Consider the following 27091-nt stretch of genomic DNA (forward strand, 5'->3'; position numbering starts at 1 on the left):
TATGGCTCTATACGGGTGTGAAACTAGGACGATAGGAAAACAAAAGAGAAGGAGGCTAGAAGCTCTGGCGATTTGGTGCTACAGAAGGATGATGAGAGACAGAGTTACCAATAAAGAGACGACCAAGGATGTCTTGTTGCAGCAGATTATGAATGATATGGATTGCAGTACATATGCGGAAGTGGGGAGGCAGACATGAGGGGAATGTCGTCTGCTGCAAACCAACCTCACGTTTGACATTGGAGGGAGGAAGGGGGGGGGGGGAGAGTGAGTGTCATTGAATATCTGCAGTGGAAAGAAGAACGCCACGAAATTATTATTGAAGCTGGAATGTGTCACAACGATTGCAATCTGACCAACCATCTACATCAGTCATATAATAACGGCGATGCCGGCCTCTGTTAATAGAAGTCGCTCGCGTTATTCCAGCGTACGTGCCGCCCTGCTGGTGGCCGCAGCTGTCAAGTAATTTAGCACTCGCCGCCGGCTTCATTAAGAATGTGCTCCTTCTTGCGGCGTGTTTTTCAGTGCCGTGTGTGGGGCCCTCATCCCATTATTCAGCCGGCTCGGCGACTCGTGTGCGGCGGCTATCAGTCGCCGGACGGCCCACACGTCACCTGCACCCGAAATTACCTGTCCGCCGGTCATTGTTTTGCTACCGTGCCGTCGTTCGCACGTGATTGATTGCTCATTCGGGCCTCGCCGCGCTGCTCCTCCGAAGACAGGAGACCCCATCCGACGAGCGCGCGTAACGGGTGAGATGCTAGAACAAGTGTCGCGGCTGGACATGAATTCATGCACATGACACAGGAGTAACGCTTTAATGGCAAACCTCGGAAGTGTTGGAAAAACTGATAAATAAAGTTACTGTGAGTGCTACTAGCAAAGACCCTCTATAGCGAAGTTTCTTTGGTCGTCCTTTATATTGACATTATAGTGAGCAGCTCTAATGTGTAAGTTCTCAATCATCATCTGTGTAAAGCGTAAATTTCACTGCACGGCAGTCAGCCATTGAGTCGCTCAACCTGCTTTGTGTCCTGCCCTCCTCGCTCCGAAAAACAAGGGGCTTGCCGACTCGGGGCAGTTTAGCATTTTGAGTAACGATGCGTTTTGTCATGGTTGACGCCTACTTCACAAGAACGTCGAAAAGATCGCATTTCTTTGTTTTCACAAGCAGGTCGCTATGTTTCTCAAAACAACATTTCGCACATAACGTTCGAGTGGCAGTTTTTCTCTCTTGTGCCCTGTCCCCGGGCAGAGAAAATCCACATTCCGGCCAGGATCCAGAGACAGCAACGCTAGCCACTAGACCACGAGGTGCGGACAATCTAACATTAGCTGAAAAAGAAGATAAATTTTCAGAACATCTCTTGTAAATATAACGGATATATAAAAACCTAAAACACCAAATGTTCTAATATCGAAGTATAGTCAAGTTAATTTTGAGCGTTGGAAAATGGTTCAGTAACATCTTAACCTCGCAAAGTATGGGACTCTTCCTAAAATAAATGTGAAATACAGTCTGTTAAATAAGATCGTGGCCGGGTTAATCAGTAGAAAAATGTATTTGACAACAAACTAAAATACACACATACATGATATATGAACAAAAGAAAAATGCAGTTGCCATTAACAGTGCGTCCAGTCATCTGCATCGTCGATGATTGCTTGACGTCTCCGACACATGTTTGAAAACATGTTTTCCCCGTATTCACGTGTAAGAGACCTCCAGACGCGTAGAATTTGCGTGGATAGCTATGTCTAAGTGAAGATATTTTTCTCACGCACCTTGTTTTTGATGGTAGACCATATGTTTTCAATGGATAGTTTCAGGCGACTATGAGGACCATGCACACTTTTCTCATTTTGCCAGCCGCTGCAAAGTCTGCTGCAGTACTTCGGATCATTATCCTCTCAGTATCCAATCTTCATTTCTGTCGATGAACCAACGTTTAGCAGTCAGCATCAGTCATATTTGATAAACGCGACGTTAAGGTGCACTCATGTCTCTTCATGTTTATCTCAGCCAAGAATTTAAGGTAAACTGATGCTTTATGGACATGGCATGAAGGACGAAGGTTCCCTCCGTCGGGCTGAGAAAGAACTAAGGCAATATCTTTTACCATCTGTGCGACTACGCTCTTACTTAACAGAATGTTGCCCTTTTGTCTCGAAGCTCGACGGTGTGATCGGCAGAGAATCCTAACTGGAGACCAGAATCTCAGGTTCAGTTCTTCCGGTCTCTGATAGTCTTTTGCAGAAAGGAATGTACATAGGTACTGGCTGAAAGATGATGTCTATAACTTAGAAAGATGTGTAAGAGAAAGAAAACCGATGTGATCATGTGCGTCCCTGGAGGAAACTTACACTGCTTGGAAGTTCCCACCCCGAGGGTAATCTATAGTACGTAATGCTGTTGACTAAAGGTGTTGGTCAGTTTGGCGCCAAGAACATCTATCGTCATGGTCCGAAACAATCGTGAGTTCCTTCGAGCGACTAGCAGAAGTGGTCAAAGCAAGTGGTCCTACTCTTGCAGTTTCAGCATAGCTGTCGATGTGCGTTATCGTCTCCTGGGTCGATCGGCTTCCTGTGATCTTGAACTGAGTGCCGAGTCGAAACTAGAGGATTCAGTGGTTACACATGTCTCGACATTGGATAGAGCTTCCGCCATGGTTTTCCTGGATAGGTCATCTTATACTATTTGCTGTATCGGCCGCTTGGGTGAGAGAGTACGTATGGAGAGCTCATGATATTTCTTTTTAGGTTAGGCGAAACATCGAAACCAACGGCCGCCAGTCCTAAACGAAGAACGAAATCGAATTGCAAATGAATCATAGTGGAATTTAAGATAACTGTATTGTGATTTCAGAGCTGTCCTCCGTGTGATTAACTGATATTATGTTTTCTGGTTTCTAGCCGCGTTTACCTTTCATTTTACGCGTAATACGAGTATTTCGACGATTAACACTGTAGTCTTCTTCTTACGGTGTTCCTTACAGTGGATTTAAGGATGTTAGCTGCGTGTACTCCAACCAGGCAGTGAGGTGTTACTCTAGTCAGTAAGACTGCCGGTATTATCCTCAGAAAATTCTAACTAGAGTCCAGGCAGCGAAAATAGTGAAACACAAGTATGGAGCACCCGAAATCGGTGACTAGGGCAGTCGTCGAAATACTACGCACCATATGGAGTTGTCGTTACGCCATAAATCGGAGAACATACCCTCAAATTTCCAACGAGTGTACTCTCAGGTAGTACCTACACCCACTTATCAAAGAGAGGTCGGTTGGTCACTCCGACTGAGTAGTATTCTCAGAATCGTAGTCACTAGGCACTAGTGTGCATAACACTTTCATTGTAACCAAGAGAACAGGGGGAACCTTTGAGAAGTTCTCCCCTTTCTGTATTCATAAGTCATTGGAGGGTATTGCTGGGCCACTTCTATTTAGAACTGCTAGTTCAAACCAAGTATGTAAGCTTCTGGGACGTAACGCCGTAGGTGACTACTCAGTCAAGACTGAATTGCATAACACCCTTAATCTCTGTAAAGCAGTGGTTAGCACACTGGGCTCGCATTCGGGAGGACGACAGTTCAATCCCGCGTCCGGCCATCCTGATTTAGGTTTTCCGTGATTTCCCTAAATCGCTCCAGCCAAATTCCGGGATGGTTCCTTTGAAAGGGCACGGCCGACTTCCTTCTCTAATCCGATGAGACCGATGACCTCGCTGTTTGGTCTCTTCCCCCAAACAACCCAACCCAACCTCTGTAAAGGTGCGGTTAGCTGCTATGATACAATGGAGATGGACCCCTGCGGAGTTACGTGAAGAATGGAAAAATATGGGCATCGCGGAAGTGCAGAACTACCCGAGGAGAGTCAATGCGACATTGACAAAATCTGCGTTATTTATTGTAACGTTTAGCTCTCCAGATTTACATGAAACATTCTTGCAACCCAATGTGATGCTTCAAATGTCAAAGATTTGGCCATACCAGCAAGGGATGTAATGGGAAGCCTACAAGTGGAAACTGTGGAGGCTCAGCTCCAAAGTCAACCAATTCTTGCACACTTCCTCCAAAATTTATAAGCTGCTCGTACACTTCCTTCGGAATATACAAACTGCTTCGGGAATCATCCATTATGGAGCAGAAAGTGTCAGGTTTACAACGAAGAAAGGAAAATTCAGGAGTTAACAAAAATTCAGGAGTTGAAAGTCTTGAGACGCATACCCTATGGTGAAGCTAAAAAAGCTTTCAAAGCTATGTAACCTCCAGTTTTTTATACTTCTTTCTCATCAGCCATTAAGAAGCGAATCGCCAAGTGTGATGCCTCCACACGAACTCAGGCCACAGATTCAAGTACAAGCACATGGACTTGTTGGTGTGTCTGTTGGGGAAAGGCTACACTTGGGCCAGAAATCATACGGAAGCTGTCAGCGATGGTCTTAAACCTAAGCCACATATTGCTGCCCACCATCAGAAGCCTGCTAAGCCATAACCTCAATCCAAGCAACCAACACCTCCCGTAAGTAAGGGAAAACGTCCCTCAAAAAGTATGTGTAAGTCGAAGAAAGTAACAATTAAACCTTCGGATCGGCGAGCTCTCTCCCTCTCAGATGGAGACTTCACTCTTGAGGATATGGATTTCCACTCGGAGGAGCCGGAGAGCCAGTCACCAGCTAACGTTCCCCCTGACCTCTCAGCTGAATCACAGCCTCTGTGGGAGAAACACAAGACCAAACATTCAGTGTTGCAGTGAAATTTAAATGGATACCGATCACATTTGGAGCTCATGGTTCAGGAGAAATTGTTCAGCATCTGCTTACAAGAAACTCGTTTTAAAGCCACCAACACACCTGCATTAATGGGTTATCACTCCTACAGGAAGGACGATATTTACAAATTATTGTGCGGAGTTAAATGGCATTATGATGGTACTGGAAATGACTCACAGACATCACTATAAAAGTTCTCCTGCCTGTTCCGACTCGCTTAGTGCACTACAAGCGCTTCACCAAATGTACCCAGTAGAGCAGGTGATTTAGCTCACCTGTGACTCCTTACAGTGACTCCAACATTATGACAAGATGGTGATCTTTTGCTGAGTACATGGTCACATCGAGAAACAGGGAAACGACATCGTCTACAAAGCAGCCAAGGAAGCATGTCGGAGTAGTGTTGGACGTCGTCATCTTATTTTCTGAAAGATGCATCATGCGTCAGTGGGAGACTGAATGGTTGCAGGTGACAGAAAACAAACTGCGGTCGTTCAAATCGATCACACACGCGTAGTGGAGTACATGTCAGCCTCAGCGCTGGAAGGAAGTTCTGCCTACCAGGCCGCACATCGGACATGCCCTTTAACCCATGGCCTCCTCCTCTGGCGGGAGGATCCACCACACTGTGAGGTTTGTAGTATGCCATTTTCAGTTCAGCATATTTTGCCAACATGTGTCTTATATACTGACATCCGGGCAGACCTCAGTCTCGATGGCGATCTGCCCACCATCCTCGCCGATATTGATTCCAGTGTTGCAAGAGTGGTGCAATTTTATGAACTGTCAGGCCTCATCCCTAAATTGGCCTGAAGGGAGGCAGACTGTAATGCATTATAAACTGCTCCGCATGTGGGGACAGCCTTCGTCTCCAACCATGAGATTGGCTTGCTAAGGACCATAATGTTGAGCAAAATTCTGTCAGAGACGGCAAAGGTCGTGGAGGAGCAGTTGGAAGGAATGGACAGTGTCTCGAAAGGAGGATATAAGATCAACATCAACGAACACGAAACAAGGATAATGGTATGTAGTAGAATTAAATTAGGTAATGCCGAGGGAATTAGACAAGGAAAGGAGACACTTATAGCAGTAGACCAGTTTTGTTATTTGGACAGCAAAATAACTGATGAAGGTCGAAGTAGAGAAGATATAAAATGTAGTATGCCAACAGCAAGAAAAGCGGTTGTGAGGAAGAGAAATTTTTTACATCGAATATAAATTGAAGTGCTAGGAAGTCTTTTTTGTCTCAAGTGTGGCCTTGCATAAAAGTGAAGCATGGACGATAAACAGTAGACAAGAGGAGACGCTTTTCAAGTGTGGTGCTACACAAGAATGCTGAAAATTGAATGGATAGATCGCGTAACTAATGAGGAGGTACTGAATAGAATTGGGGAGAAATGAAATTTGTGCCACAACTTGCGTAGAGGAAGGGGTCGGTTGGTTGGACACATTGTGAGGCGTGAAGACATTGTGAATTTAGTGTTGGAGAGAAATGTGCGGAATAAAAATTGCAGAGGGGGGACCCAGAGACGAGTACAGTACGCAGTTCAAATGGATGTGCGCTGCAGTAATTGTTCGGTGATGAAGAGACTTACACAGGATAGAGTGGCATGGAGAGCTGCGTAAAATTAGTCTTCGTATTGAAGATCACAACAATTTCTACAAGCCATTAGGAACTAAGATGCCATTGTACTAACGATAGTTATTAAATACAAAGAGAAAGAAAAAAAATGCTATCAGTAAAGCTACGAGAGCTTTTATATTTGCGGAGCATGCAAACAGTGTCAGTCATACCCACAAAATCGGGTTGGTAATTTTCTCTTCCCGGAGACTGGATGTTTGTGTTGTCCTCGTCATTTCATCACCATCACCATCATCATAATTCGTGACAGTGACTAGAGCGGACTGCGTAAAAACTTGGGACTGAAAAATTGGGACTCCATACGAGCGCCGGCCGGAGTGGCCGTGCGGTTCTAGGCGCTACAGTCTGGAGCCGAGCGACCGCTACGGACGCAGGCTCGAATCCTGCCTCGGGCATGGATGTGTGTGATGTCCTTAGGTTAGTTAGGTTTAATTAGTTCTAAATTCTAGGCGACTGATGACCTCAGACGTTAAGTCGCATAGTGCTCAGAGCCATTTGAGCCCATACGAGCACTGATGACCGCACAGTTGAGCGCCCCACAAACCAGTCATCATAATCATCATCATCATTATCATCATCATCATCACCACCACCACCACCACAAAATGAAATAGGAACCTTTGGATCAAGTATGACACCAGCAGGAGATGTGTGATCTAAGTGGAAACTAATTGTCCACCCTACCTGAACAATTAAGGTGGCTTAGAGGGGCAATGACAAACAGGTTTAACAGCAACAATCATAACAAGTAGCAGCTGCTGTGCAGCGATTGTTCGTTACATTGTAGAAGAAGAATCATCACTGTAAATAAAAGTTTGCACAATATACTAACTTCTGCCGGTATAAGTAAATTATGTGTAAAAAGAAAAAAAAAGTACTTACACAGAAAGCTACAGTAAATTCTTTCACACACTAGTGCAAGACTGCGCAGACACCATGGTGTGAAATAAGAGGATAGTTTTACATATTATAATGTGTACGATGCGGGTGAATATTACGCACCCGTATGTGGACACCTGGCAGCCAAGTGAACAGAATTAGTCGGAAACTTAGAAACGATTTGTCTCTGTTAATTTGTTTCGATGTACACAGTTAGCAGCCCGTAGACACACAAATAAATTGGTTTTGATACTAATCTACCTGGTTTAAAAGCGTGCTCTAATTCTGCATGTGTAGAATGTGTAGCAATAGTGTTATAACATTCACTAGGTAGTGTTTACGAAGGAGCAAATCGGCAAACTTTGAAGTTGGGAAACTTTGATATTCCACCCAAGACATCAACTCTGTTGACCTATCAGACTGATACAAAAAACACTCCCAGAGAAGGAAAACGATGTCCACACGTAGGATGTTCCATTGAAGTCGTGTTGTGTGTTATCTAGAATTTTGATAACAATTAGGTAACACTTTCCAACAGTATTAACACAGGTTATCGGTAGGGATGTTTTTCTTGTATGGCCGAGCGTTGTGAAAAATCTACGTCTTACAAACATACTCAGCAAGCCACCATACGGTACATGGCGGAGGGTGTCTTTTACCACCCTTATTCTGTTCCACTCGCAAATGGAGCCGGGGAAGACTTCTGTGGAGACTTCATTTTTCTTGTTTTTCGCAGTTCTTATTCGAAACGTACGTAGAATCGTTGCACAGTCGGCCGCAAATATCAATTCGGTAACTTTTCTAAATATTTTTCTTTAAAAGAACGTCATCTTCCCTCCAGGGATTCACATGTCAGTTCGCAGTCGTTTCCCTTACACTAGCATGTTGATCGAACCTACCGGTAACGAATCTAGGAGCACACCTTTGAATTAGTTCGGTATCTTCTTTTTAATTCGAGCTGGTGGACATCCAAAACAATCGAGCAGTGCTTAGTAATTGGTCGCACTAACGGTTTTTGAATGATCTCCTTTGTAGATAGCTACTTTCCTTAAATCTCCCAATGCACCTAAGTCAACTTTTGGCGTTCCGTTTCATATTGGTTTCCGATGTTACACATCCATATTTAATCGACGTGCATGTGTCAAGCGGCAAAACACTAATGCTGTATTCAAACATTAAAGCAATGTTTTTCCTATTCATCTGCGTTGGCCTATTACTCGACCACGGTATTACTGCACTTGGCCTCGCCTGACCGTTACCGGAAACACGCTGTGACGTTACTGTAAACAAGTACAATGGTGACCAAGGATAACTCGTCGCAATGCGAATGGCACCAAGCTAACTGTGCATATACTATCAAGAATTTCAGGGTGTCCTCGTGAAGTATCAGGATAAAATCTCGCCATAAGCCAACCGACGTCCGTGACAACCAGGTGCAGTAATGTTGTGGTCGGCTAATGCCGCTATCTACATTAGAGCTAGCTACCATTCATCACACCAAATAGAAATTCTGTCTAAATCATTTTACATCCATCTACAGTGTCATCAGCGAACAGTTACAGATTGCTGCTGATCCCGTCCGTCACATGGCTTATTTATATAGAGAACAAGGGCGGTCCTGTCAGACTTCCATGGAGAACTGACGACTATACCGTCGCCTCTGATAAGTACTAACAGTCGATGACAACTTATTGAATTCTGTCACTTGATTGATAAGTCCTCGAGCGACTCTCGTACCTGAGAACTCATTCCATACGCTCGGACCTTTGTTAACAGTCTATAGGCGGGCCCTGTGACAAACGCTTGCCGGAAGTCCTGGAATGTGGAATCACTCTGTTGCCCTCCAGTCATGGTTCGCAGGATATCGTGTGAAAGAAGGGTGAACTGAGTTTCGCATGTGTGATGCTTCCTAAATCCCTGCTAATTCGTGACCAGAAGCTGTTCTGCCTCAGGAAAATTTGTTATATTTTAACTTGCGATATACTGAAGAGTTCTGCAACAAACTGAAGTTTGTTATTGATATGTAATTTTGCGAATCCTTTCTTTTATCCTTTGTATCTAAGGAAGTCAGATGTGCTTTTTTCCTCTTACTTGGGACTGAGCTGGGCGAGAGAACATCTATAAATGCGAGCCAAGTGAAGGGCCAATGCCGAAGAGTACGCAGTGTAGACCCGAACTGGGATTGCATGCGGACCTGACGACTTACTTGTTTTCAACTCTTTCAGTTGCTTCTCAGTGCCAGGAATCGTTGTTGCTATTCCCTCCATCCGTGACCGTGTGCTATGGTCAAACTGAGACATATTTGTACGATCCTCCTGCGTGAATGGTTTTTTTAAACATGAAATTTAATACTTCAACGTCCCATCGGGTAAGATGGTGCAGTGGTTAGTTCAGTCCTCTCGCATTCGAGAGGACGACGGTTCGTATCCTAGTCCGCACATCCACATTTAGATTTTCCGTGATTACACATAAATTATGTCTACACTTGCACATTACTCGCCGAAGAACGATGTGGCAAGTGTACAGTTTGTTCTCACTGCTACAAGTGATGTATGCCGTTGTTCCGAAAACTCTGTAACTTTGAAGGGTAATTTCATTTATACTTGGGGCTTCACACCGCTTCTTTGATCCTATTTTCTTTCTGTGAATGTCTACCAACATCACTTTCTTTCTCTGAGTAAACGTGGTTCTTTATTTCCAGAAATGCACTACGTAGCTTCACTGTTCCTTCACCCATATGAAAACCGTACGACCTCCTCTTCACTGAACACTTTAGTTCACTGCTTCTTGAAGCACATTAAAGGAAATGAGAAGCACATGAGTACAATAAATTGATGAGAAATGCAGAGTGAATGCGAATCAGTGGGCTTCTCAATATCCTTCAAAAGCCGTAAAAGTCTAAATTTTTTTTCTCACACAGAGGGACTTTTGAGAAATTAGTTAATATTGTATTTTGTAAGTAAGATGTAAAATTTTCAAGACAAATGGCTGCAAATCCTCGATGACAATGTGAGACATGCAAGTAAACCAGTTTGTTCCACCAGGAACGAATGAAAAGCGTTCTGGCGGAAAGAGTTGCGTACTGCAAAACGGTATCACCTGTGGAGTCTGATGCCACAGATATGTTAGGATGAATGAAAATTATCTAAAACGTGACAGAGTGGAACATATAACAAATCATTACTTGACAGCTGACATTAAACTGGAGTCCTGCTACACCTTGTACATTGTTGTGACAAAAGTAATGGGATAACGATATGCACATATACTGATGGCGGTAGCAGTGGCACACAAGGTACGGAAGGGCAGTGCATTGGCCGAGATGTCGTTTGTACTCAAGTGATTCACGTGAAAAGGTATCCGACGTGATTATGGCCACACGACGGGTTTTAACAGACTTTGAACGTGGAGTGGTGGATTGAATTAGCCGCATTGAACATTCCATTTCGGAAATAGTTAAGGAATTCAATATTCCGAGATTCACAATGTCAAGTATTTACCGAGAACAGCACATTTCGGGCATTAGCTTCTCACCACGGACAACATACTGACTGACGGCCTTCGCTTAACGACTGAGAGCAGCAGCATTTGCGTAGAGTTGTCAGTGCTGGGAGAAATAACAGCAACAATCAACGTGGGACGTACGAAGAACGTATCCGTTATGACATTTCGGCGAAACTGGCGGTAATGTGCTATGGCAGCACACGGCCGAAGCGAGTCTTTGCTAACAGCATAGTCTGCAGCGTTTCTCTTGGGCTCGTGACCATATCGGTTGGACCCTAGACGACTGGATAACCGTGGCACGGTCAGATGAGTCCCGATTTCAGTTGGTAAGACCTGATGGTAGGATCGGAAAGTGGTGAGACCCCCACGAAGCCATGGCCCAAGGTTGTCAGCAAGCCACTGTAAAAGCTGGTGGTGGCTCCATGACGGCGTGGGCGGTATTTACATTTAATGGACTGCGCTCTCTTGTCCAACTGAAGCGATGTTTGACTGGAAATGGTTGTGTCAGACTACTTGGAGACTATCTGCAACCGTTCGTGGACTTCATGTTCCCAAACAAGGAAGGTATTTTTGTGGATGACAATGCCCCATATCACCGGGCCACAACTGCTCGTATTTGGTTTGAAGAACATGACGGACAATTCGAACGGATAATTTGGCCGCACAGATTGCCCGCCATGAATCCCGTCGAACGTAATCGAGAGATCAGTTCGCGCAAAAATTTCTGCACTGTTAACACTTTCGCGATTATGGACGGCTATAGAGGCGGCATGGCTCATATTTCTGCACGTGGCTTTCACCGAATTGGTGAGTCCATGCCACATCGAGTTGCTGCAGCACACCGTGCTAACGGAGGTGAGACACGATATTAGGAGGTATTTCATGACTTTCGTCACGTCAGTGTATTCAGTGCGCCCTTAGTTTGCTTACACCTGCAGTGAAGGGTGTTGGGTAAGAAGGTGATCTAAGGACATTTCCCCTAACGATTCACAATCGACATTTCAGACTGAAAATAGGTGTGCATGCGCACGGTCTGCTATGGAGGATAGAATAGGCGTGAGCATCCTTAGGGACCTTCAAAAGAGAAGTCGAAGTCTCTCTCAGATTACTGCAGATTTATTTGTGTATCGGGATACAAACGGGCACGGTCAGAAAGGTGGTTGAGGTAGCTAGACAAAGCACTGTAAGCAGTCGTTTATCTCTGAGGAGCACTTTAATTTGAGCTTCAAATATTATCCTGTGAGTATCAAACTATATTATAATGAGTTACTTGTGTCAGTGTATTTTCGATTTATCTTGTACATGAGAGTTATTGTTAATATGGCATACGAACCCTATCTTAGAGCGTCGTACTTGGACTACTACCAGGCAACACGAGGAGAAATACTGCTGCGTATTGTCGACATTGGTGACCAAGTACTGTAAATAACTTCTCAATGAAGTTATGAAGATCGAAGTGAAAGTTTTTGTCTTTTATACTCAAGGTACCTCATTGCAATAACGAAACAACCAAGTAGGAAGATAATTTTCTTAAGTATTGGACAGGCTAGGAATAACACTGAATTGTGCAACAAATTTAAAATTGTGTAATTTGCAGTTGAAAACTTGCGGAATAATCGAGTGATTTTATTTCGTGCAAAGAGTTCTTTGTTTGTATGTAACTTGCGGTGAAGACGGAGCATGCACATGTTTGATAAACTGTGGCTGTTGCAGATTAAATGACGTACACAAAGGTCGAAACGTTACACGTGCAAAAAATCCGACAGAAAGCGAGAATGCTTAGTGTGAAATTTGTTTTGGGCTAACAGTAAACAGTGTTACCATTCTCTAGCTGCTTGTGGTTAACTTGTGAGCACAAACGATGATTCGATACTACGATAACCAAAAACATCGGCAGTTGAACTTTAAAGACAGTGGCAGGCGCTCATGAACACGACTGCCCTTTAACAATCTGAGAACTTTTGAGACGACAGGAATTTCATCAACGTTAGTATTCCACATTCCAACAAATGACTCAAGTGAAACAAAAATTTCTCCGCGATAAGTCTCCCAATACTTGTTTGCTGACGAGAATCAGAAACGCCCGGAACGCGAAACCGCGTCGACACAAAAATTTGACATTTCAGATCGAATAGTCGCTGCTGGTCAACTGCGGAGGAAGCCAGTCTCCCCATCATCAAAAATATGCGATGAAGTAAATACAATTTGAAAGAATTTATGAACTTTGTTCGTGATTACCAAAGACAAATCAAGGCAGTCATAAGGTCACAGCGTAAAGAAAAAAAATCGTCTCCAGGAGGCATGACGTTAACACCTCCAGACTTCTATTCGGTGGGGAAGAGAGTCCACAAGCTTCTTGCCATATCCAGTTGCAGCCACTCATTGATGATTGGCCTACCGTACAATTACCAAACTGCGGTAAAGTTAACTGCAACGTTTCACTCGCTGTTCAAAATAATCCCATGCATTTTCTATGGTAATAAGACCGGGAGATCTGGCGCGCCAATCGAGATGCAATATGGTGCCCGAGTGCTTATCAAAGAAGGAACTTATGTGTGCAGTCCTCTGAACACGTTTATTGTCATCTTGGATAAGGGAGTGTCCACAGCACACTCATTATGAAGATGCAGACGAAAGAGCAAAACTTGATCAGCGAGAATGCTGAAATGCACATCCTGTCTCATGTTTAAGATAATCTGAAAGAGTTGGCCCAAATCAAGGTACGAAAAACACCCCAAAAACATCATAGAACAACCTCGTATCCGAACTACACCTCCACACACTGCAGGTAAAATGTCTCATTGGGCAGTCGGTACAGCTATATGCGTTGTCTCCCTTTACTACTGTCGACTTTGTGTTGTCTGACCTCTTGAAGACACGCAGTTTTATGTGCCGAAGTAAAAAAAAATTGTCTTCTGCGAAATATCCTATGCTACAAATCCATAGCATGCACTTCCCTTCGGAGTCGGAAACTGGTCGAGAGGGGCCTGCATTCACTGATAGCAGCAATCCTGTCTGGCTTGAAACCGATTGTCATTGCCAAGACAGGTGATAAATAGTTTGTCTGGTTAGCTTATTTCCATGTTGTCATAGTTTATTATCGTGAATTTAAGAAAAAACTGAGTGCAAAACTCCCAAAACCCCAGTTACACAGCAAAGAGATAGTCATGGTATGAAACATATGTCTGACTGTGAAGGTATCTGGAAGCGAATTAACAGCCTAGATGAACTCAAGTTACTCATCAAATGTTTTTACACCCTACTAGATTCCGTTGTAACGAAGTAATCTGTGCTCAGTAGCGTGCAAGTACCCCGTTCGTGCAATATCAGTAGGAGGCAACTTTAACCTATCAAGTACAGACTGGAATGTTGATGGATTCATTGCAGGTCGTATGGACGATAGTCGTGTACATTTGTTCTGGCCTGCCCGGCTAGCCGCGCGGTCTAACGCGCTGCTTCCCGAGCGGGAAGTCGTACCGGTCCCTGGCACGAATCCGCCCTCGGAATAGTGTCGAGGTCCGGTCTGTCGGACAGCGTGTGGGTGGTTTTTAAGGCGGTTTTCCATCTGCCTCAGCAAATGCGGGCTGGTTCCCTTTATTCCGCCTCAGTTACACTATGTCGGCGATTGCTGCGCAAATACTGTCTCCACGTACACATACACCATCATTACTCTACCACGCAAACATTAGGGGCTACACTCGTCTGGTATGAGACGTTCCCCGGGGGGTTCCACTGGGGGCCGAACCGCACAATAACCCTGGGTTCGGTGTGAGGCCGTGGTGGAGTGAGTGAATAGTTGTAGCCTGTTGTGGGGTAGTGAACCACTGCGGGATACGGCGGGGACGAAGCCTCTCCGTCGTTTCTAGGTCGCCGGTTCAGTACACACAATACACACACAGTTGTTCTAAACAAGTTTTCCGAAAACACTCCTGAGTAGCTATTTTGACAACCCACGCAAAGGAAATATATTAGACATAGTAGCTATGAGCAGACCTTGCTCTATCCCAACTTTAGTAAACATTGATATTATTTTCAAGATGCTGTGCGTAGAGGGATTATGGGCAAACCTTAAACAAATTGCGAATCTCGATTTGAAGAAGAATGTGCCAAGTAACTAGACTAAAGATGGAACTGACTCGTCGTTGTTTAATAACAAAATCCGGTAAATGCCGAGCAAAGATATTGATCCACTCTCAGATAGAAAAGTGTCGAGAGGCAAAAGTTGGCAAAAACTCAAGCATCTCTAAAACAATCTACGCATTAAGCGTACAACTTCGACCGTCATACGTTAGCGTAAGATCTTAATGAGTACCCGAGAAAATTGTGGTCGTATGTAAAAACACTACGTGGGTCGACGAATCTATTCAGTCACTTCTCTTCTTAAAAAGAAGACGGGGGAAATCGGTCGTGCTCTCTCTCATTAACCATCCCGGCAATAGGCTGGATCGCGCGAAACGCCGTCTGCGAATTTTCTTTTATCTCGTCTATTGTTGCAAATCTTCGTCCTTTCAACGGTAGACCCACTTCTAATCACCAGTTACGATTCGCTTGAGGAACACATCGTTCTCATTTGTGTCATCCAAAAACTCTTCACAGATTGTGAGGCGAAGGTCTCTCCGGTCTTGACTCATGAGCCGTGGGACCAATTTGGCGGCAACACGATGCATTCCAAGATGCTCTGCCAATATTTCATGACATGATCCAATTGAAATGTTACCTTCTTCTGCAATCTCTCGGACTGTCTTTCTTCGATTGGCACGCACAATTTCGTTGACGTTCCCGACAGGAGCGTCGTCGGTAGACGTCGAAGGACGTTCTGAGCGAGGGTCATCTTTAACTTCCGTCCGGCCATTTTTATACCATGTTAACCATTCGTAACACGGAGTATGGCTTAAGTTCTCATCAACGTAGGCTTCCGCGCCATTTGGTGTGTGTCTGTAAAGGTTTTCTTAAGTTTCACGCAAATTTTAATGCAGACGCTTCGCTCCTCTAACTCTGCCGCCTCGAAATTCGCAGGCTGTACGACATAACGTTCTACTCAAAACAGCACTGAACAATAACTAACAGGCATACAACAATGAAACTTCCGGCAGTTACACATTAAGCACTGGGATGTGCACGGATGCCAACCGCATTTCGCTCCAACACACCTTTGGCGTGAAATTACGAATGCTCCGGAATTTTTTGAACAGACCCGAGAACAAGTAATGGACTCCATGTAACATACCATCTTATCCTGCACCGTTGGTTGGAAGCTAGCAGACTCGTGCAAGCAGACAGACTCGTGCGAAGGAATTAACGTCCCATGTTTAAGGTGCGTTTACACCTGTGCATTTGCGCCTAGTCCGTGCGACTGTGCTTGCCCCACGCGAAAGCAGAGGCACGCGTGTGGGTTGCAGGCGTCTTCCTTAACACGTGCGTGCGAGTAGTTCCATCCATTCACGCTTGTGTTCACACTGGGCGCCTCTACTTCCTTATGGGGCAAGCTACAGCCGCACCACGACTAGCCACAAAGCGCACAGGTGTAAACGCACCTTTAGGCTGCCACTAACACGGTTCATTTCTAGTGGAGCGGTGGTCGGGAAGCAGGGACTGATGAATGGCATCGCATTGTGTTCAGCGATGAATTGCGGTTCTGCACTACCCCAGATGACCATGGTCGGCGAATACGGCGGCGACCTGGGAAGAGGTTCCACTCTCCAATATTCCGGAGAGGCACAGCTCGGTGTCACTCCGGGCGTCATGGCGTGGGGAGCCTACGGGTATGACTGTTTGTCACAGCAGTGGCACACTGAGTGACCTCTGCCGGCATATCAGTAAGTCACGGACATTATGCGTCCTCTTGTGTTAGCGCTCTGGCGACAGTATCGTGGTGCAGTTTTTCGAATGGACAACGCTCTCCACAAATGGTGTCTCTTTAAACAGTCTTCGTGATAATGAGGTACTCCAGTGTCTAACAAGACCTGTCCCCGATACAGCACGTGTGGAACCAGCTCGCACATAAACTCCATTTCAGTGCTAGTATCCACAATATCAAGGGCCACATATAACTGCTATGTGTCAGTTTGCCTCATCATTCACCGGCCTTATGACAGTCTTCTCAGCCGAAACAGAGCGCGCCTCCAGGCAGTGCAACGTCATACTGATAAGTGGACGTATACCGACGAGTTCTTTGTAAATTTGGTTTGATTTTGTAATCACTGAAATTGCAGCAGATACCATCTCAACCCGTGAATTTTCATTCCGTTTCCTCCCCCTCTCCGTCTGGGCACTTCACTTGTTTGTCAGGCAGGTAGCGTCCTTGATAACCGTTGATGTTTCGTCAGGTGAACATCCTGTTCTATCATACACAAACCACATCATTCTTATTGTTGCGTGGGACACGCTCTGTAGGTCTGAAAGAGTTCATCGCCAGGGTAATTTTATATGTAACATTACATCAAGTTTTATTTCAATTACAGCTCAAAACTAAATATTTCTGGACATATTTTTTTTTATCTGAGGAACGTACCTCCAAAGTTTTTTGATACATTGTATACATATCTCAAGCCATACGAAACGGAACAAAAATAATGCACATGTCGTGCTGTTATGGTCGCGGCTAACTAGTTTTATGACGACGAAGGCAGTTCGTACAGAGCTTGCAATGTATTGAATTTGGTCACATCTAACGCGCACGTCTCTGTGTGTGCAGGTGCATTCGAGGATGACGATGTGACGCACATAGAGGGCGATGTGAATCCTGTCCGTGACCTGGACATCATCAGCGAAGAGCTCCGTCTCAAGGACGAAGAGTACCTCATGACGCACATGGAGAAGCTCGAACGGACTGTGTTAAGAGGCGGTGACAAGAAACTGAAACCAGAATATGTAAGTATCGTGCTTCCACCTGTCTCAGCGCTCATGCTGTAAATGGAAAATTACTTTCACCATTCTGTTTGTACTGTTCCTGCTGTGTTGTATCTTTAATGCTTTCTGAGGCTTGGTTGTAGGACTTGGATTTCTAGGTTGATAACATGGTTGCGTGTGTGTCAGACTGGGAACCTATTGTTCGGGACTCTGTTAGGATTCGTTCCTAATCAGTTTTTCGCCCATAACATTTACCTTCGAGATGACCTCTGGCAATGCTGTGCGTATGTGAAAAATACCGAGTTACACCATAGTGCGTGTTCCGCGTTAAACTGTACGTCCCGCAGTAATTGGCTGGACAGCATAGAAAGAGCGTGCCACCTTTCAGCGGAAGAAAGCATAGTTAATCAGTGTGATGTTTCGAGTACGCTTCAGATTGGTTGCTGCGCTACGTAACTTTTTCTACACAAGCCGCAAGGTCTGACAGCAGTTTAGTTCAGATTTCTCAGAGTCAGGTTGTCGCAGTTTGAAATTGATGCCATTCTCCAACAGTTTCTTATTTCCTCGGCTCTTTCTCGGATTTTTTATCCTAAATCTGCGAGTCTATGTCAGTTTCGAAAGCAGCACTCCGTTCTTAGATTATATCGTTAAGGCAGAGCCTGCTTTGCAAGCGAATGAAATCATTCTTGCTTTCTGTATGTTCACTTGATTGCCTGTGTTGAAATTATTCTTTGGGACAGTTCCGCTGGATTCTTTTTACAAAATGCTTATCCATTCATTACCCAGCTTGATATAAGAACACAGTTGTATCTGTAATTGAATTATCATGTCAGAACCCGCAGATTCGTGTTTACTTGTCCGCTGTTCAAAAATTTGTGAGATCTTATTGGACTTAACTGCTAAGGTCATCAGTCCCTAAGCTTACACACTACTTAAAGCTAAATTATCGTAAGGACAAGTACACACGCCCATGCCCGAGGGAGGACTCGAACCTCCGCCGGGACCAGCCGCATAGTCCATGACTGCACCGCATTAGACCGCTCGGCTAATCCCGCTTGTCCGCTGTAACCGACGAGCTCCAAATTGAAAAGCACAGCGACGCTCACATAAGTGATTCAGGGCGCGTCAGGAGATTATCGACCCGGACATGTTCTGCAAGGTGCCCCAGAAATACCTTCACTTAGAAAACTCGTATTAATCACGAAGTTTTAAGATTTTTGTAAATATGGCGTCCTTCAAATAGAAAACGAAGTCCTCTTCTGTCTCGCCAGCCCCGGATCTACGATATTTCTGAACCATAGCGAAAACATCATAGTGCTGCTCCTCTCCCCCCCCCCCTCCCCTCCTCGGACTCCAGCGTTTGAGATAGGATGTCAAAATTTTTTTAAAAATAGATTTTTCAAAAATATGTTCATTTTGTAGCGCACATCTGTCTGAAATGTTTTATATATAAAACATATATGTTCGAGAAAACGTAAAACAGGTTAGTTGGTCTTAAGTGTGCCAAATTGCAGTGCCACGCCCCTTCACACAGCATTGTTCTATCGCACGTCACTATATCTCGCTCTGTGGAATTCAAACTCATATATTTTGTAATATAGGCCATCAGACCCCTATTCAGGACAGTGGAAATTTAATCTCGTATGGTGCCTCTCCTGCTCCCAGTCGGCTGCCCCCCCCCCCCTGTTTTTTTAAATATCTTTCGTCAGGTCAGCGCGAACGCAATCCCGACTACCAAAATGTATGCGCCCTAAGGACGCCCATTTTTATTTGTTTATTTATGAACATAACATCATTACAACAATACATGAACAGAAAAATGTAATTGTGAATAGCTGGTCAATATGTCACATAGTCGAAATCCTTTAAGAACAGAAATAAATACAACTGAAACGTGTGACAAGTTATTCACAGAGAGCATTTAGTAACAATTCTAAAAAAAATCAGTATGAGTCGATGTAAACAAAAATTGAAATAAGTGTATCAGGTAGGAAACTAAGAGAAAATGGAAAACTAATGAGAAAAGAGAAACAAAAGGGATACTTCTAGCGAAAGTATTCACTGTAAGTGAAGCGTCCTCTGATATCCGTACAATAACGCAACCGATAAAGTGTTGGCAAAATGTTCACGGTACTGCGGTGAACTTCGCAATCGTTGATGGCATTCCCACAGGTAGGCCATGTACTGCACGGTGTCACTGAGTTGTAACTCAAAAATGGCGTAGGCAGTGTGTCCCAGTAGCCAGGCCTCGGCGTTGCACTATTTTGGGTGCAGTTTAAGGTCAGGAAGGATAATCCACATTGGTGATGCAATTTTTTTTTATGTGTGTAGTTGAGATCCTCGATTCCGAAGTTGGATGAACATATAATTAACTTTGCACGGAACACTCAGTGTGCGATTCCTACTTCCACTTGGCAAATTTTTTAATTTTATTTCTGATGTCGAAGTGGCGTGGTCAGGTGACACACTGTAGATTCTCGGGTCGATCCCAGTCATAGTTAGGATATTTGTTACATATTTCACCCCTGACAGTTTTAGTTAATACGAAAAATACCGAGTTGCATCGTGGATCGGTGTCCATATTAAATAGTGGATCCCTCTATTACGGGTCAACAAGTCAGTTCAGCGGTGGGGGAAAGGCGATAGTGTACCACCTCCAGTACGATCTTGCCTAGTAAAGCAATGTGGTGCTCAAACCAACTTTCAGGGTCACGACATCATTATTTTTTAGCACCATTCATCAATAATAAGACTTTCTTAATCACAACATTTTCACCATGTATGTAGTGCAGTTCATAGCGAAAATGTTTTCATTTTAAAAAATCAGCAGGACTCAGAACCGAACACGGATACACACTGAGGTGACAAAAGTCATGGAATAGTGATATGCAGAAATACAGATGGCGGTAGTATCGCGTACAGAAGGCATAAGAGGACAGTAGTATGGCGGAGCTGCCATTTGTACTCACAAGGGAACCTCCCCATCTCACCCCCCTCAGATTTAGTTATAAGTTGGCACAGTGGATAGGCCTTGAAAAACAGAACACAGATCAATCTAGAAAACAAGAAGAAGTTGTGTGGAACTATGAAAAAAGTAAGCAAAATTTACAAACTTAGTAGTCCATGTGCAAGATATGCAACATCAAGGACATGCAGAGCTCAAGAGCGCCGTGGTCCCGTGGTTAGCGTGAGCAGCTGCGGAGCGAGAGGTCCTTGGTTCAAGTCTTCCCTCCAGTGAAAACTTTACTTTCTTTATTTTCGCAAAGTTATGGTCTGTCCGTCCGTTCACTGACGTCTCTGTTCACTGTAATAAGTTTAGCGCCTGTGTTTTGCGACCGCACCGCAAAACCATGCGATTGTTATTGAAGTCGCGAGCTATATTTGCTGGATTCATATTGCCCACGGAATACATCTCACGTATTTAATGCACTCTCGTCCAAAGTAGTGAACAGTCAACTGCCAGCCAGGGAGCCTCGTTAGCAGGAATACTCTCTCTTCCGTGCGCTGTAGTCGACTGACGTCGTGTGTTTCGATGTTTGTTTAGGTGTGGCGTCCCCATACTACGGCGCAGTTACCTCGGATCGGACCGACAGATAATAATTGTCTGAAAATAAAAAATTAAACTGTTCAGTCGATGGACGACTTAAACCAAGGACTTCTCGTTCCGCAGCCGCTCACGCTAACCACGGGACCACGGCGCTCTTGAGGTCACATTGTCCTTGATGTTGCCTATGTTGCGCATTGACTACTCAGTTTGTATATTTTGCTTATTTTTTCATAGTTCCACACAACTTCTTCCTGTTTTCTCGATTGATCTGGATTCAGTTTTTCAAGGCCTATCCACTGTGCCAACTTATAACTTAATCTGAGGGGGGTGCGATGGGGAGGTTCCCTTGTCAGGAGATTCATGTGGAAAGGTTACCGACTTGATTACGACCGCACGATGGGAATTAACGGCTTTGAACGCGGAATGGTAGTTGGACTAGACGCATGGGACACTCCATTTCGGAAATCGTTAGGGAATTCAGTATTTCGAGATCCACATCTTGATGAGTGTGCTGAGAAAACCAAATTTCAAGCGTTACCTCTCACCACGGTCGCCGCAGCGCAACGGGGTTTGGGTTGAGTTGTCATTACTAACAGACAAGCAACACTGCGTTAAATATCCGTATCCGTTACAACAATGGGGCGAGATTTGGCGTTAATAGGCGAAGGCTGCAGACCACCCACGCGTAACTTTGCTAGCAGCACATTGCCTGCAGCGCTTCAGTGCGGAACCGCGCGACTGCTATGGTCGCAGGTTCGAATCCTGCCTCGGGCATGGATGTCTGTGATGTCCTTAGGTTAGTTAGGTTTAAGTAGTTCTAAGTTCTAGGGGACTCATGATCTCAGATGTTAAGTCCCATAGTGCTCAGAGCCATTTGAACCATTTTTTGTCTGCAGCGACTCTCCTGAGCTCGTGACCATGTTGGGTGGAACGTAGACGACTGGAAAACCTTGATCAGGTCAGATAAGTCCCGATTTCAAGTGGTAAGAGCTGATATAGGGGTCGAGTGTGGCGCCATGAAGGCACTATGCAAGCTGGTAATGGCTCCATAGCGGTGTGGCCTGTGTTTACATGGAATGAACTGGGCCCTGTGGTCCATCTGAACCGATCAGTGGCTGGAAATGGTTCTCTTCGGCTGCTGGGAGACTATTTGCAGCCATTCATGGACTTCAGGTTCCCAAGCAAAGATGCAATTTCTATGGATGACAATACGCCATGTCACCTGACCACAGTTGTCTGTGACTGGTTTGAAGAACATTCTGGACAGATCACCCGACACGAACCCTATCAAACATTTGTGCGACAAAATCGACAGGTCTGTTCGTGAAAAAAGACGATGGCAATTATGGACGGCTGTAGAGGTAGTATGGCTCGGTATTTCTGCAGATACTGCCTCCAACTTGTTGAGTCCATGCCACGTCGAGTTGCCCCACTACGCTGGGCAAAAGTGGGTCCGACACGATATTAGGAGTTATCCCATGACTTGTGTCACCTCGGTCTAGTTATGTGATAAAACACGTGTTTATGCGAAGGTGTTTCCTTGTTACTTTGTTCGACATAAGTGGAACTTCAGTTTAACTACTTTCCTCGCGTGCCTCACCTAAAACCCTTGTATAGTTGCATAGGAATTTATTAAAAAGCCCATGGTTTACAGAATAACGTGAAACATTTTAACCATTTTGAATGCATTAACTGAAAGTTTGCAGGTGAAGAACATGTAATATGTATCCATTCGATACACTGTTCTGAGCTGTGCGCTGGAACCAGGTGGAGCTTGCGGAGGAAGTAGCTACTGCCAGCCACCGCGATGTTGATAGAGACGTAAAGGGCGGGTGTGTTCGTTTCCGCCATCCGAAATTGCCGCTGCCTATTAGCCACGCAGTGCTGCGCCGTGCTCTGGGCTGCCCTTCCATTCGCGGCTGGCCACTTCCCGCTGCCACCCTCTCGGTAATGGACTCATCCCGCGGCCTACCGCCAGCCCGGCCGGGAGGCGGACGCTAAACTGACATTGACAGATTGCGCCGCTGTGACTCCGCCAATCGGCGCGGCGCCGCCCCGGCCCGCCCCGCGACAAGCCCGCAGGGCGCTGATTAATTCGATCTTATCCGGCCGTGTCATATTAGCGCACCGCGCCGCTGCGCCCCGACCGATTGATAGTGTTCGCGCCGGCCTGGCCCGCGGGGGAGAACAGCCGGGTCGCGCCTCATCGCTATTCATAGCCTAGCCGTACATCACGCGCTCGCTCCGCGGGTACCGTGGGGAAACAAAACCAAGTACCTGGCGACGCCTGTCGGTCTCGAAGTGCAGGATTACTGGACGTGGTTGAGTACATTGCTAGCCATTAAAATTGCAGCACCGGGAAGGTCGGTACATAAGAAATTTCACTCATTGCACGTATACAGTATAGTAGGAAGAATACGTGATAACATTTGAAGGTAATTCCGGTTACAGGGGGGTGCGAAATTTAATACAGAGAAGCTCATACGTCTGGAGACAACGACGACTCTCTCACTGTCGGGCATCGAGTTGAACGGAGCTTGGATGACGATAGGGATACCTCCTACCGTGTTGCTTCAACATCATCTACGCCAGGTTTCATCAGTGGTGATGACTGACGGCTGGCGGCGTGCCAATATCGTCGCAGTCCATGACCAGATGCTTGCATTCAGTGACAGATCTGGAGAACGTCCTGGTCAAGGTAAAAGCTTCACACTGTCTGTATAGAGGTAGTAGATCAGAACAGCACGGGCAACATGCGGTTTTGCGTTATCTTGTTGAAAGATGTCACGACTACCTCGAAGAAGGGGGTACAGCTGTTGACCTTTGACCTTAACACATCGCAAATGTAAAGCCGCGTGTGGCAGTCAACGGTTATGCAAACAATATGTGAACTTCTTGTGTACGTAAAGGCAAAAAGTGCGTGGTGCTCAAGAGGGCCGTTGCACTCTCTGTGTGACTGCTAGTCCTACTGAAAACGTGGCTGTACGTTTCTGCACGGCCGAGACGATAATATGTCTGTCTGTTGTCGCATTCGAAGGGCGACGGCTCAAATCCCCATCCAGATTGACATTTTCCTTGGTTTTATCAAAACACGCAAGGAAAATTTTGGGTTGCTTCTGTGGCAGGCTTTTACTGCGTTATGGGAGTGTGCGAGTGATTCTCTGCAGGAGGTTGACGATGGAGCGAGCGAAGAAGGTAGCCAATCACTTGATAGAACACTTTATTGCTGAACACGAGCGGACATGGTTCAACACATCTGAAACAGATAGACTGCAGGCGACGGACCCTAGCACACCGGTACGGGCGATGCGAGGCAGGCGTCTCCCGTGGACGACTGCGGGGCAGCGTCCCTGTGCCGGCTTGGACCCTCAGCCAGCGATCGTTGGTTCGCGGCCCGGCATAGATGCGGCGACCGATACGGGCTCTGCGTCATCGGACGAGCCAGCTGTGAAGACTTGCTGACTGCTAGTCCTGCTAGTTTAAGTTCCATTTCCACGTGCTGACAGTTGCAGAAGACCCCGTGTGTTGAGGTCGCGTCGAATCATTTGGATCGTGATCGATGGCCTGGTTGGCGTAATCGGTGGGTCGGTCGCTCATGCGACGGGAATGCCGGTGTCGTCCCTCACGCAGAGCCGCTGGGGCCTGTTGACGCTGCTGAGCTGGTAGGGCATTGACCGCTAACTGCGGCCTGGTTTCGGTTGCCGAGCTGCTGTCCTGGCTGTCGCTCTTTGATGCGTTACACTTCCTTCGAAAAGGACAAATCTGATTTCCTTCCCCAATCGAAGCATGTGATCGTGTCTATAACGACGTCTCGTCGACGGGAAGCTACATATTAATCTTCATTTCTCTCTTTGCTTCTGCACTGTTAGTTGTAGGCAGCGTGTATGAAATATCGCTATTTAATCTGAAGACAGTGGGCAGTCTTTCACAGAAACAGTTCGGGATGATGTTTAAAACCATCACTTAATTAACTTCCAGTCGTGGTAACAGTCAGCCGATCAAGTCTAATTGCCTTCCACGGACGAGTGCTGACAACATACACTGAAATATAAGTAACTGGTGACTGGCCTCACAACGTCACATTATCTGTCAAAATATCCGGACGCCTATTAGTGGATATTAAATGCGGTGTGTCCACCCTCCGCCTTTATGACAGATTGAGCTCTGCTGAGGACATTCACAGAGAGGTGTCTGAATGTCTGTGGTGGAGTGACAGCCCATTTTCCTTAGCATTCGAAACCATCGAAGGTAGTGATGTTCGACTCTGGGGTCTGGGAAAAGATCAACGTTCTATACTGCGAATCAAAGTTGAAGTGTACTTGGGTCGAATTTGCGTAGAAACGTACTTCGTAATGGTGCAGAAACATTGGCGCGTTGCGACGTCGCCCTTGGTCTGGGCAGTGCTTCTACAGCAACTCGTCGACTCGTGCAGGAAAAAGGCCAGAGCTCAGATGTTCAAGTAAAGTGTAAAATAGGTTAATGACGTGACACTGGCACCTCATTTCATCACATCTGTGCCCAGCAATACTGTGGATGTGTCACACCATGGGAAAGTCGTCACGTCTCACCTCCCCTGTCTTGACACCTCTGTGACGGTGATCAGACCGCGACGTACAGCTTTGAAATCCCTAGGTTTAGTTACGACTTGCTGAGGAAAAGATTTTCGATGCATCGCTGCTCAGAATCGACTCGAAAAGCTTCAAGAGGTGACAGAGAGAGCGTGAATGAAACTGTCCGTGCCAGTATGGGGTTCATTTTCACACGTTCGCGATCAAAAACGACAGTTCGCAGAGCAATGCCCAACAGGACGACGTTCTCTACAACGTCTGACACTACTGAGCACACCACGGACGAGTCGACCCGCCTCTAAAGACATCGTGGGGCTGCTTCCCCATTGAACATCAGCATTGGAGGAGTGTGGAGCGACCACAATATTTTTCTTTGATATTCAGGATGAAACCCCTAGGGACCTTTCAAAACTATTCAACGAAATTTTAAAGTGATCCGAAGCAGACTGTATGCGTATCGTTTTATATATTAAATTTTTCGTGCTCTGCTGTGACATGTGCGTGAGGGTGTTACATTGACACGCACATGAATAAAGCGGCAACGGGTCCCATTAAGAACACAGTTCAGCAAAACCTTCGGTATCACCCGCACACCTTTGTTCTTTGTTGTGCGCACTTTAAAAATGTTCCTGTACGTAGACACCCATTCAGCGATTCCTAGGTTCTGGTGGGATAGCCGCGCGGTCTTTGGCGCCTTGCCACGGTTCGCGCGGCTTCTCCGTCGGAGGTTCGAGTCCTCCCTCGGGCATGGGTGTGTATGTGTTTGTTGTCCTTAGCGTAAGTTGGTTTAAGTTACGTTAAGTAGTGTGCAAGACTAGGGAACGATGAGCTCAGCAGTTTGGTCCAATAGTTCTTACCACAAATTTCCAATTTTCTGGTGGGATATGCAACCCTTTCGACGCCCCTCAGCTGTCATGAGTGGCGTTGCACTATCGCTTGCTGGCCTCATGCGAAATCTGAGGGAAATTGAAAAAAGTATAAACATTCTGTTCTGCCTCGGAACACGTTGATATTAAGTCACTAGGTTTTGAACAGTCCCTAGTGGTTCCACCCTGTATACCAGATCAAAAATCGAATTCAGGCTATACTCCAAATAAGAGATCACGTTCAGTGGTGTTTGGGCTCAGTGACGTCCTTAGAGAAGGGTTGAATCGTCCAGAGGGTCTTCAGCAGTCTGCCAAGAAAATCGTCCTGTGGCGCATCGCACTGCGAACTATCATTTTCGACTACAAAATGTGTGAAAATGAACCGCTGTAGGGAAGGGTTGGTTTCATTCACGCCATTTACATGACACCTGCTGAGGCCTTTTCGTGTCGATTCTGAGCAGCGGT

The 27091-nt window shown here is 45.6% G+C and overlaps 1 protein-coding gene across 1 annotated transcript in view; it reads left to right on the forward strand.

The window, feature by feature from the left end:
- Positions 1-27091, forward strand: part of LOC124804834 (obg-like ATPase 1) — a 301314-nt gene that overhangs the window by 158544 nt on the left and 115679 nt on the right. Inside the window, exon 5 of the mRNA XM_047265184.1 lies at positions 17491-17666. Coding sequence (XP_047121140.1) covers positions 17491-17666 — 176 coding nt within the window. The remainder of the gene's footprint in view (positions 1-17490; positions 17667-27091) is intronic.

The sequence above is a fragment of the Schistocerca piceifrons genome, chromosome 1 (assembly GCF_021461385.2).
Source record: "Schistocerca piceifrons isolate TAMUIC-IGC-003096 chromosome 1, iqSchPice1.1, whole genome shotgun sequence".
NCBI lineage: Eukaryota > Metazoa > Arthropoda > Insecta > Orthoptera > Acrididae > Schistocerca > Schistocerca piceifrons.